This window comes from Hyalella azteca, unplaced genomic scaffold, assembly GCF_000764305.2.
Source record: "Hyalella azteca isolate HAZT.00-mixed unplaced genomic scaffold, Hazt_2.0.2 contig8649, whole genome shotgun sequence".
Classification (NCBI taxonomy): Eukaryota; Metazoa; Arthropoda; class Malacostraca; order Amphipoda; family Hyalellidae; genus Hyalella; species Hyalella azteca.
Genome location: NW_025938736.1, coordinates 10,006 through 22,060, shown reverse-complemented (window position 1 = coordinate 22,060; position 12,055 = coordinate 10,006). Strand labels below are relative to the sequence as shown.

The following is a 12,055-nucleotide window of genomic DNA, read 5'->3' as shown; positions in this document are numbered from 1 at the left end:
TCGAAACTAGTGAGAATGTTAGAACGTGCATATGGAACCAGTGAGATATTAGAACGTGCATATGAAACCATTGAGAATGTTAGCACATGCATTTATAGCTTATGAAAATGTTAGACCGTGCATGCATAACGTGTGAGACTGTTAGCACATGCTTTTATACCTTGTGAAAATGTTAGGCCGTACATGCATAACTTGTGAGAAGGGCAAAATATGCATGCAGAGCCTGTGAGTGCATGTTCAACCTGAGAATTTCAAAACATGCATAGGTATGTAATGTCATAAATTGCATGCGTAATTTGTGAAGAATATTAATCCGAATCTAACAATAATGTACCGAAGTAGCAGGATGGTCAGTGCACATGAGGACTGATGACAGCGGAACGCCATCCAAGTCAGCGTTAGGTATGAACATTTTAAAAAGATATTTAAGTGTACTAGATCCAATTTAGGGCGTATTATTTATCTTAAAAACAGAAAAGAATTAAAATCAATTTTTTTCGTTCTTACTGCGTAACCAGGATTAAATTCGTGAGTAAAAAGTAGATTACAGAAACTACCGCTAGTAACACAAGAAAGTAGATTCGAGTAGATAAAAAGAAAAATACATTAATTCGAAAATACACAACGAAAAATAAGTAGCAAAGCCAAAATGCGTAAACTTGCATTCAGTAACAAAAAGCAACGATTGTTAAGCAACTCTTTAATAAAAGCAGAAAAAATATGCAGTCAAGCTAATGAGAAAAATTTTTTTTTAAAAATAGCAGAACAAACTCCCTTCACAAATACTGGCTTATGACCAGTCATCAAATACTCGAGGATATTCAAGAGGAAAAAGATTCTTCAAGTCATTAAGATTCATAAAATAATTTCAAGATTTTCATTGCTCCCTAAGAACGTCTAAGTAGCGCTCGGTGAACGCAGGTGCTAACAGTCAACTCGAGCTTTCACGTCTCAAATCTGCAAATTTATCAAGAAAATATAAGATCCTTGCTGGTTTTCCTGGCTTTTATCGAGCTCAAGATCGTAAATGAAATGGATATGTTTTCCGAACGAAAATGTAACCTTCAGCAGCCAAACCTTGAAGTCCATAGATNGTAACTCGTTCTTTCAGGAGGTAGTCGTCGGGCTAACAACATTTATTCGAGACAGGAGTCCGAACTTCCTCCTCATCGAAGGATCTACGACGATAGCAGACACTTGTTCATTACAGCGAGCAACAAGATCAGTGACGACTGAGGTCCAAATTAACCCTCTACCGACGTATGTCACTCTCCGTGAATATAACTGTCAACTTTAGTTAAACGTAAAATATTGAGTGTAGCAACCTGAGGACGTTTGTACGCCACAGAGAACATTTTAAAGTTGTCGTACTTGGCGGCAACCATCAGTGCAAGTCATTTTGCGCTCACTAGCAGCGTACAGGCATCCTTTTTGGGAAGTAGGCGCGTGACAATATTGCTCCGGTTCCTCATGTCAGGCGGTAGAGGGTTAAAGTAATAATATACGACGCCCCAGCTTGGAGAGCTTTTAACGACAAATCACCAACAAAAAATTTCAATTATCAACCGTCATAAAGGATTGAAATTATCACCAGTAGCCACACAGAAGTGATAAATAACCTGATATATCAGGGCGGACATCAAGCGAATAAAATTATTCACGAGTATTTGCAATAAAAACGATTTATTATTGTCGCTACGGAGAAAAATATCGTAGAAATAAGGATTAAAAGTTTGATCATAGAAGATCATGGCGGAAAAAGTCTCAGTTGTTTGAAGGAGAAATTAGATTCGTGCTCAACCTGTTACTCAGCATGGGTGAGCCGACGTTGGCCAAAAATTTATCTCTTAAACTAGCCCTGGAGTCAACGCTCAGTCTAAACATGCACAGTTTTACTCAGCCCCAGAGCTAAGAAGTCGCAGACCCCGTCAGAAACACCTCGTGCAACACTAGTTCCGTAACGGCTCAAAGCCATAGCTATAGGCCCGGTAAGTGCACAACCACTGCTTTAGGTAGCATATTCTTCATGGATGAGCACCCCCAGCATCGCCTACCTCCACATCTAACCTCCACCGGCCTGCAGCCAATGAGGTTAGGTCAGGTCCGGCTACGTTTATTTGGGTGAAAAGCTGGAGAAAATGTGACAATAGGACTATGCTTGGCTTGCAAATACATAAGTTAGTTAGTTAGTTTAGTGGCCAAATGTATCAAATGTATACTAGCGCTTCAGCTACTTAGCTATCTCGCAAGTCAAGATGAACATCACCAAAGAGACGGAAGGCCTCAGTTATCGAAAGATTCTCAAATCCAAAATGGTTGCAAATACATAAAGACCGATTTGAGCAGTGGCTGCAGACTTCGGCGAATATGGCTCTAAACACGTGACTTCATAAGCTACACTATTTTGAAGTGGGTTTTTGTACGGGAAGGTGATAGTATTATTGGTATTAGGCAGTGGTGGCCACTAGAATGCATCTCTCAGCACGACCAGGTGCGCGATAAGCATAGCGAAGCGATGAGACGCATTCAAACCCTTAACTTAGATGAAGTAGGACAAAAACCCATCGTAATTTTCGTCTCAGATGGATGCGTTCTTATGGAAAGTCTCCTTGTTTAATATTCTTCAAATCAGTTATTAGAAATACGAGCCTGGTCACACATCGTGGTGTATTTATTCTAAAAAAGAGAGCGAGAAATAATGATGTCAGGCACAGTCTATTGAAGAATGATGAAATGACAAAGAATGATATATGGTGCAGTCTATTCAAAAATGAAGAAATGACATAGAATAATATCTGGTGTTGCTAACACTAAACGCCTTAGTTGATGCCAGCTGTAACATAGCTGCACACGAACAGGAAACCACCGCAAAGCTGCAGAGATAATAACTAAAAATTAATTGTCTTGTATCGGTTACCGCAAGCAAACGGAATTATAATGAAAACATCAAAAAATCCTCAACTTAAAGCGCAACCCCAAGCTACAACCGATCTCAGAGACAAGGAAGCGCATAGCGGAAAGACGAACCGCGCGTTGGCTGGGGGTGCGGGGAGCCAACTTGCTCGCAGCGAGCCTTGCTAGCCCGCGGTGATTTGTGCCATCTTGCTTTGCTACCTTCATACAAACTCTGCGTGAGCAAATGCATCAATAGCACACCGAGTTTCGCAACAATACACAGAAAAATTTGAAATTAAATACATTCTTTCTCAATAACCTTGCAAAGCAAACATTTAATGGTAAAATGTTAGAGTAAGATGAAAAAACTAAAACGACTTTACGACTCATGGATAATGGCAGTAACAGCAAGGAATGAATAGAACTACCTGCTAACAACCAAACTCTGCACATTTTATCATATAATATCCATAGTCATGCATCAATTGTTTTCAAGAGAACACAACTATTTGAGGATAACAGTATCAAGTTTTACGTCTTGGAAGAAGTCTGTTAGCGGCATGCAATACCTTGCAACAACTCTTCAAGTAGAAATACCTGTTAACATTTATATTTTTTCTAACTTTCACGATGTAGTTTTTACATAAAATAGAAGGGTTTAAGCTAGAATATATCATATCAAAATTATATCATGAATCATAATTTGATTGACCGCCAATACAATGGACCGCGTCTTCAATCCCATTACATTTAGAGAAATAATAAAGTCATGAGGCGACACGGGCATACAAGCGACGCACGATCGAGCAAGTGAACGAGTTCTGAGTGAGGCAAACTTGCAAGCTTCGTATTCAATTCAACATAGCTTCATTGATACTATGTTCAACGTGATACATAAGAAATTATAAAAGAATATTTAATAGCGATAAAACGCTTTTAAAATATTCATCTCTCGTTTTAGTATTTTAATACTCATATCAAATAGCACTTCAGGATGAATAATTCAAACAAAAACTTGAAATTTCTGGCAAGTATTTGGCAAGCCCAATAACGATTAATTCTCTCTTTCGTCAATGTCTCCCATCGAATCAGACGAGGCAGAAAAATAATATCAATCCACGAGTTATTTTGACTCAAGCCGACTCCCTGCCAACGTCACGGACCTCATGAAACTTGTGAACTGAACAAGTTGCTAAATAGTTTGAAGATAATTATGTTCAACTTAAAGAGCTAGTTTTTCTCCCAATGATATTCAGTAACATATGGCTGGTCGACAATGCTCCATAAATCCTAGCATATTTTTCTTACTTCTTTTTCAGAAGAAATAGAGTGCACCGAATGTTGCACTGAGTGATTCATAACATGGCGCAACACTGGGTAACTAATCAGACTTCCCGATGGTGCAACACTGGGTTACAATTGCAACTCTGGAGCACTGAAAACTTGCCCAAATCGTACGTAGAAGCGAAGATAAGAACTTTCCAGTAATTGCAGAAAGTAAAATGTATAGCATAACTAAATCAAAAATATGAAAACTCGATGAGATAGGTACCATATCAAAGTGGAAAAGTTAAACTTTAGTAGAATAAAAAATGTTATAAACATAGTAAAAAAAACATTTATATGATAAATCTTTCCTTGTAACTTAATAGGAGTTAATTCTTCATCACATTTGGCCCACAAATATATCGCTAACAACTAAGCAAGAATGACCAGATGATATGTCTCACTGAAAACAGGTACAGTTAACCGCACTAAAGACCTTGCTGCGAACAACTCAGTCTCGACACGCCCATACTGAGGAAGAACTTAACATAGCTTATGGACATTCCTTCAGCACTTATATTGCAGATATTTCAGTAGCCAAAATAAGAGCATACAATTCAGAATCATGCCGACACTTTTGTAATTCTTGATAAATTTAGAAAATAAAGAAAAACTCGAAAATTTTTCAAGGTAACTCGCTTTGACTCTCATTGTTCATCTATAACATTTAATTCATACATTAATTATACTTTTGAAAAGCTATGAAGCCAAACCAAACAGACCATCGAGGGCAAATTTTTTCTCTACTAGTATACTGTTCAAAATGCAAGAAAATAATATTGAACGATGGTCTGATGACGGCAAATTAGGCACAAGCCACTAATAGACCCACGAGTTGTCCACTGAAAATCATGAGAAATTCGCCGAGATTTTGAGGTGCAGAACAGCGTTGCGACGGCGCGAGGAGTGAACCGAGAGCAGCTACACAGCGCTGTCCTGTGGACGGTAGCAAAATACAATACAAGCAAATAATTTACCTCTATGCCTCATGTCATTTTTTTTTTTTTAGAAACTGATGCCAACAAATTCATGCGGAGAATGTAAATAATCAGACTCGCTGCATCCAACAATCATTGAATATTGAATCNAGAATGTAAATAATCAGAATGGCTGCATCCAACAATCATTGAATATTGAATCATTTACACACAAACCAACCTGCCTGTCGTCCTCGAGAACCCGTGTTGCCGCCAGCGGGTAGCCATTCTCTGTCGGATAAATGAAGCAATCAAATAAAAGGCCAGCAATCCTAATCTCATGAGAGCCAAATTTGATCCTCACATTTGAAACGTTAGAGGCAGTTCAAGAAAACGTTAGAGGCAGCCTGAATTGTGTGGCTGCTAGACTACTCAGAAGCTACAACCATCCTTCAAACAGTGGCACTCAACTTTCCCCGCTTTCCTCCTACCGCTCGCGCATCGGATCGTGACGAGCTTCAAGCGTGACGAGCTGTGGTGGTGCAGTGGTGAGAGACTCTCGCACCCAGCGCCCGCGTTCGAGTCCCATTGAGGACAAGTTCTACCGGGAAGCTCAGCTCATGGTCAACTCAGCCATTCATCCAACTCTGGTTGATAAATGAGTACCTGGCTTGTCCAGGGTGTTGTGTAATGCAATAAAATGGTTCTGGCGGGTCAGCGAGCCAGTGATGGTCGTAGAACTACCAGCGGTACCGAGTGCCCGGAAAAACTGACCTATCACCCGTTCTCCCTAGTCGCCACTGCCAGGATGGGCAATTACAACAACAACAACGAGCTTCAACGCAAGGCAACCGCCAGCCCCCATCAACACCATAGTCCGCTAGCTCGGTCGTTTTCTCACGGCATCTACCTCGGAACCCATTCACTGTTTAGGCCAGACCACGCAGGATTCCCCCAGGTCACCAACGTCATCTCAGTCTGCCTGATACCGTACCTGTCTTGAATGTTGCCTCATACACTGATAACCTCATCATCTTCGTCTCTTCGCGAGGCTCGACGCTAACCTGACGGCGTTTCACCTGGTGCAAATCTGACTGGTCCGCTTCCAAAAAATTGATCATAGCCCCCGGCAAATCATCGGTTACACTCTTCATGCCGACATACATCAACCCTATTCATACTATTTAGCTTTATCTGCAACAGCGCCCTCCCTCCAGGACTATACACAGAAAATCCTAGGACTTCCCTGGGATACTACGTCTAAGCCAGGGCTATTTTAAATCGTCCAACCTGCCCAAATGTTATGTAAGAACCTGGGTTACTTTAAATTGTCCCACATTCCTGAGTCTTATTTGAAAACCCAGAGTTTCACTAAGAGAAAAAAAAGACAAATATTTTTTCTCATTTTCTTTCATTATTATGTTGTTCTGAGTGCCTGAAGTCTCTCGTACAGGCGAGTCCTGGTCCGCAGTCAGCGGCGGGTGCACGCAGCGCATCGTGAAGAGCGCCAGCGACCCAACGATGGGGGGAATACCGGCCATCAGGAACGGCAGGAAGTAGCTGCCCGTCAAGTCCTGCAACCAACCTGCGCGGGGGAGGCAATGCTTTAAATAAGTATTAAGTATTATTGTGAGGTCTACCGAGCAGCGGGCACGCCAAATATCAAGATTTTTAAAGTCGGTTTTTCGAGTCTCGCACTAAAACTGCAAATAAAAATTCAGGAATTTGCTTATGAAACATTCTAACTAGTTTGGATTTGAACCATTCGTAAGTTGAAGTTCACTCAATTAAATATTCTCCTGTATTTTGGTTGTCACTTCACCGAAGGCTCGAATAAAAAGAGTACATTTCTTCCACGAATAGTCAATCTATTTTAGAGAACTAATGCTGCAATCTTAAATAAAATTATAAGGATTACCACTAAACGAATTGCACATGTTGCCTGTTACTGTAAGCAATATGTGGCATTTGAATATTCATCTCCTCGAATGCTCAAAAATGGTAGACGAGTACCAGCAAAAACTGGACCGAAGGTGAGCGGTATCGAGCACATGGCCAGCAGACTGCCAATGGCCTGAGGTGCCCCAGTTGGACCGACGATGTCAAAGGCCACGGGCCCCAAGAGGGAGATGAAGCAGCCATCGAAGAGACCCATGCCCAGAGCCAGCACCACAAAAAACCAGAAGTTCGACCACGCGGTCATAAGCATTGTGAAGCTGCCTATGCAAAAGAACGATATCTGCCCAAATAATAAAGTCATTAAAACAAGTACTGAGAATCTAAGAACGTAGACGAAACTAAATTGTTTTGTATAGGAAAAATTATGCATATATTTTCTTACGAAAATGATACTTGCTAACCGTTATGGGACAAAACAGGTTAAAACTTTGTTGAAAATCTTCATGTAAAAGAAGTGGATAAGCACCTGCTGAAGCATGATGCGGTTCACCCACGGTCTGTCAGCGATGTATCCGAACAACAGACGACCGAGACCGGACGTGGCGCCGATGCACTGCACCAGCACCTGCGCCTTCGTGTCTTCACCAAGAACCATCTTCGCGTACGCCACCTATAATGTAAACCCACAGGTTTTGAAATGAGTTTCCATGTTTCATAAGTGAACATTGTAATTAATATTAGTAATAGCTAATTGAAAAAGGAAAAAATTGGTATACATAGTTAATAATAAAAAATCACGATGATAATTTCAACAAGAGTTTTTTTTTCAAAAGGGCATTAGAAATTATATAGGAAAATATGAGAACACCAATGAACCATCATGTAGATTTTGGTTTCTATTTAGGAAGGAGCCCTTCGTTCAAGCACATTTCATTAAAAATAATTCAGGTTTCAATTAAAATTTCTTGTAATGAAACTTCTCCAGTTGCCTAAACTTACTAACTACTGTTGCTTATAATTACGTATTTTTAAATTTCGCCAAAGTGTACGCGGGTCAGTCATGCGCATACGAAACAGACGCGGCAGTCTTGAAACAAATCCTTATAAATGACACCAGTTGCGCGAGTGGAAACGGCCGGATTCATTTGATTATGTACTATAAGTGACCTGCAGTAACAAGCTTAAAGAAACAACACAGTACCAAATCAGCCCACACTGAAGCAGTCCAATGTCATGTACCAATGAAGCAGTCCAATGTCATGTACCAATGAAGCAGACCAATGTCATGGACCAATGAAGCAGACCAATGTCATGTACCAATGAAGCAGACCAATGTCATGTACCAATGTACCAAAGAAGCAGACCAATGTCATGTATCAATGAAGCAGACCAATGTCATGTAGTACCAAAGAAGCAGACCAATGTCATGTATCAATGAAGCAGACCAATGTCATGTACCAATGAAGCAGACCAATGTCATGTACCAAAGAAGCAGACCAATGTCATGTACAAATGAAGCAGACCAATGTCAACGACTAACTATGCATCTAGGTTCCGGAGGACCCAAAGCCCACGCGGAATATAACCATGGCCCCACTCTTACACGGGATGAACTTGTACAAAACACCATAATCTTAAGCCACACAACAGTTTTCAACAAGTTACAAATAATGAAAGTAATTTTGACTTTACGAAACCAGCCATTCCTAAATAGCCAAACAACCTTATCCCAACAAACCCTGAAGCCTCATAGTTAGAAGTTTGCATCCCGACTGTACACGAGAGCTCATCTCGCAGGGCCGACAATGTCTTCAATCAGTCTCTTGTTAGCGCCATCACATCAACATTCTACTCTCACATCACATCCTAATCCGCCCGAAGATGCTCAAAGTTGAGAGAAACGTGCCGCAAATTTTTGAACATAAATCCTTTTGGCGAAATTTTAAAATTATTTGAACCTACAGTAGTCAGAAAAGTTAGGCAACTAGAAAATTTAAAAGAGTAAATTTATGCAAACCCGGAATTATTTGTAGTGAAATTTTGTTTTTTATTCACGTGACATAACTAGGGGTCAAAATATTTTTCATAGCCTTGCTCACCAGGTGAACATAGGGAACAAAATAACCAAAAAGAGCGATGGGGATGCACAAGGTCCAAATCACAAAGCGTTTGTTTCTCCAAATTTCGAAATTGATGAACTGGGAGACAAACTTCTTGAACTGGTTTTTGAGAGTCCGCGAGCTAGCAGCAGCGCCTGCATCTCCAGGAAGAGCGCCCTCTCGAGGACGGACAGCTAGTCGAGGTTTGAAGATGAAAGCACACACCTGAAGCCATAATAATACAATAATGATCACAACTGAGAAAAATTTGATGACAACCAATTAGAAACATTAAAAAGTTCCAAAGGGAACTGGTAATGACCAGTAATTGAGGATGACCCCAGAATTTAATGTGTTATATATGAAGAAATCTTCAAGAGTAAATGCTAGAACTTTGTATAAAATAAATTTGGAAAAGTAAAAATGGAAGATGAATAATAATAACATCTGCATCTGTTCACAAAGCCAAACAATATCAAAATAATGGTGAAAATAGTAGGTAGCATTAGATAGAAAGAAGATATACCTAGTACCTGTGTTTGAAGTCAAAGATCTTCATTTTAAAATTATTGGCTAAAAATTAAAATTGCAGTTTTAGATCAAAAAAGTAAAAAACTCAACAAATACTAGGAGCAAGTCGAAATTTGCATGAACAAAATAATTTGCAATTGGAGTTGAATATCATCAACAAACTGAGAAACTGCAAAACAATTCACATGCGAGTGTAAGTCCAGTTGCTGAGAAGCGACTATCCAAGGCACTATTCATATCAGAGCACACATACTATATAATTTAATATACATTTTACTGTGCATCAAGTTAGTTCCATTCATTGACTCTCACCATGAGTAGGGATACAATGGCAGCCAGTATTTGGAAGAGCACTTTAAGGCTATAAAGACGAAGGATGTACTCAAAGAGCATAGGCATCACGATTGTGAAGAGAGAGGATCCTGCCGTCACAAAGCCATTCACAATGCCCATCCGCCTTCTGAAGTAGTGACCAAGGATCACCAAGGAAGGAGTATAGGCAAGAGATCCTCCAAATCCTAGCAGCAGTCCATATGATATTGTCAGATACTCAATCTGGAAATGACATCAACATCATCAAACGTCAATAATTTTTTTATTTCTTCACAGCATTGAAATCATGAAACAAAGATAGGTAAAAATCAACAGCTTCAATCCCAATAAGTATTTTAGTCCAAGCATACGAGAAAATATTACAAATTCTAATGGCTTTACTAACAGTAACATCCAAATCCTACAAGTATTCAAATGCAGTGAAGAATCAGAGACAGAGGATAGAGACCAAATTTCAAATAATAGGTACCGGTACTATATGAAAAAATTACTGTAGGTACAGTACCATATGTAGTGATTTTAAAAATATATAATCTCAACAGCATGCAGTTGTGAATGCACCAACATAATTTCACATAAATCAATTTTGCACTCTGCACCTTATGATATACAAGTGATGAAATGAACAACCCTGCAGTAGCAATTGCACCACCAATGCCTGTGGTGAGCCGCACACCCAGCTTATCTGTGAGCACCCCCGACACCAGCGACATCAGGAAAGTCATCCCAATTGTCAGCGACAAGCAAAATGCTGGAATAATGAAATAAGCAAAGCATAATTTTATATACAGTAATAACAATTAATGAATTATTATTAACCTACAATTATTAATAAAAACATTTTAATTGTCAAATATTTTGTAGCAAGATAACTTCCAAAACACAGGTCTTTATTTACCACCATGATTGCACAAAACATTAATTTAAACTTGAATGTACAAGTAGCCTGCAAAAATTCATAAAAAATTTTCCCCAATAGTCAAAAATGTTCAAGAATGAAATTTGAATGGCATCGCCTAACAGAGAATATATTACCAGTACTGAAATGACATATGTAAATGCCTGAAAATTTTTACAATTCAAACAGATAAGATGGGGAAATGTAGAATTCATAAAAAAAACTGGGATAAAATTTCCTTACTTACAGGCTTTTGAGGCAGGGTTTTCAACTCCATTAGCTTCAAGGTCATCTTTTAGAGCTGCAAATATAACTCCACTGGAATTTATTGTACCAAAGAGGATGCCATTGCAGAAGAATGAGGCAATCATTACAAGCCAGGCCTGCAGACCTCCATCGGGAGGTTCTTGCTGAGGAGGTATGGACAGCATGGGAACTGCTACAGCAGAGCATTGTGACAGCCGCCGTCCAGAACCACCCCTGTGTGTGAAGAAGTTAAAAGGGAAATACTGAGATAAATTTTACAAAGAATCTCTGTTGATGTCTCAGGAGATAAATCAAGTGGCAAGCTGTCATTAGGTTCACGTTTATTAAAAATCATATACTCACTTTTCTTTACAACTGCTTGTAGGGGTTGTTGCAATAGTAATGGAAGTGGTAGCAATTGGAGGGGCTGAGGGAGGGATGAAAGCATGAGTTTCTTTGCTGCAATCAGCAAGGCCTAAATTTTTTTCATCATCTTCTGACATTTGGGATAATTTTTTGTGATTTCTCTGTGAAAAAAAATACTTTAAACATTTATTTTTTTGTGACTCAACTTCTTATCCCAGACTCTATTTAGAATTTAATATAAATTTAATGGAAATGTTATTATTCTTATGAATAATGCCATTATTCATAAGAATAGGTAATAAGATATACAGAACATCTATGGATTGCTAGCAAAAATGCACCTACAGTGTCAATTATTAAATTCTGGTTGAGCAGGTACAAGTGACACCACCAGCTCCATGCACATTTTAAAAAGTCACAGGAACACTTAAAACAGGTTAGTTCTAGTGAAGAATACATCTACTCTCTGAACCACAAATGGATGTTTTGAGACGTGATTTTATGGATTTGCAAGCTGTCATTCCATTTCTTTAAGCCATGACTAA

The 12,055-nt window shown here is 39.3% G+C and overlaps 1 protein-coding gene across 1 annotated transcript; it reads right to left on the bottom strand.

Annotated features, from left to right (window-relative positions):
* Positions 1–6,439: 6,439 nt before the first annotated feature.
* Positions 6,440–11,666, bottom strand: LOC108672556 (monocarboxylate transporter 10). Its single transcript, XM_018160250.2, has 8 exons — positions 11,508–11,666; positions 11,146–11,378; positions 10,600–10,751; positions 9,980–10,222; positions 9,137–9,361; positions 7,564–7,707; positions 7,152–7,377; positions 6,440–6,723 (listed from the first exon to the last, which is right to left on the bottom strand). The coding sequence occupies exons 1-8, from the start codon at positions 11,645–11,647 to the stop codon at positions 6,440–6,442; spliced, it is 1,647 nt and encodes a 548-aa protein (XP_018015739.1). The 5' UTR covers positions 11,648–11,666.
* Between the last annotated feature and the right edge of the window lie 389 nt (positions 11,667–12,055).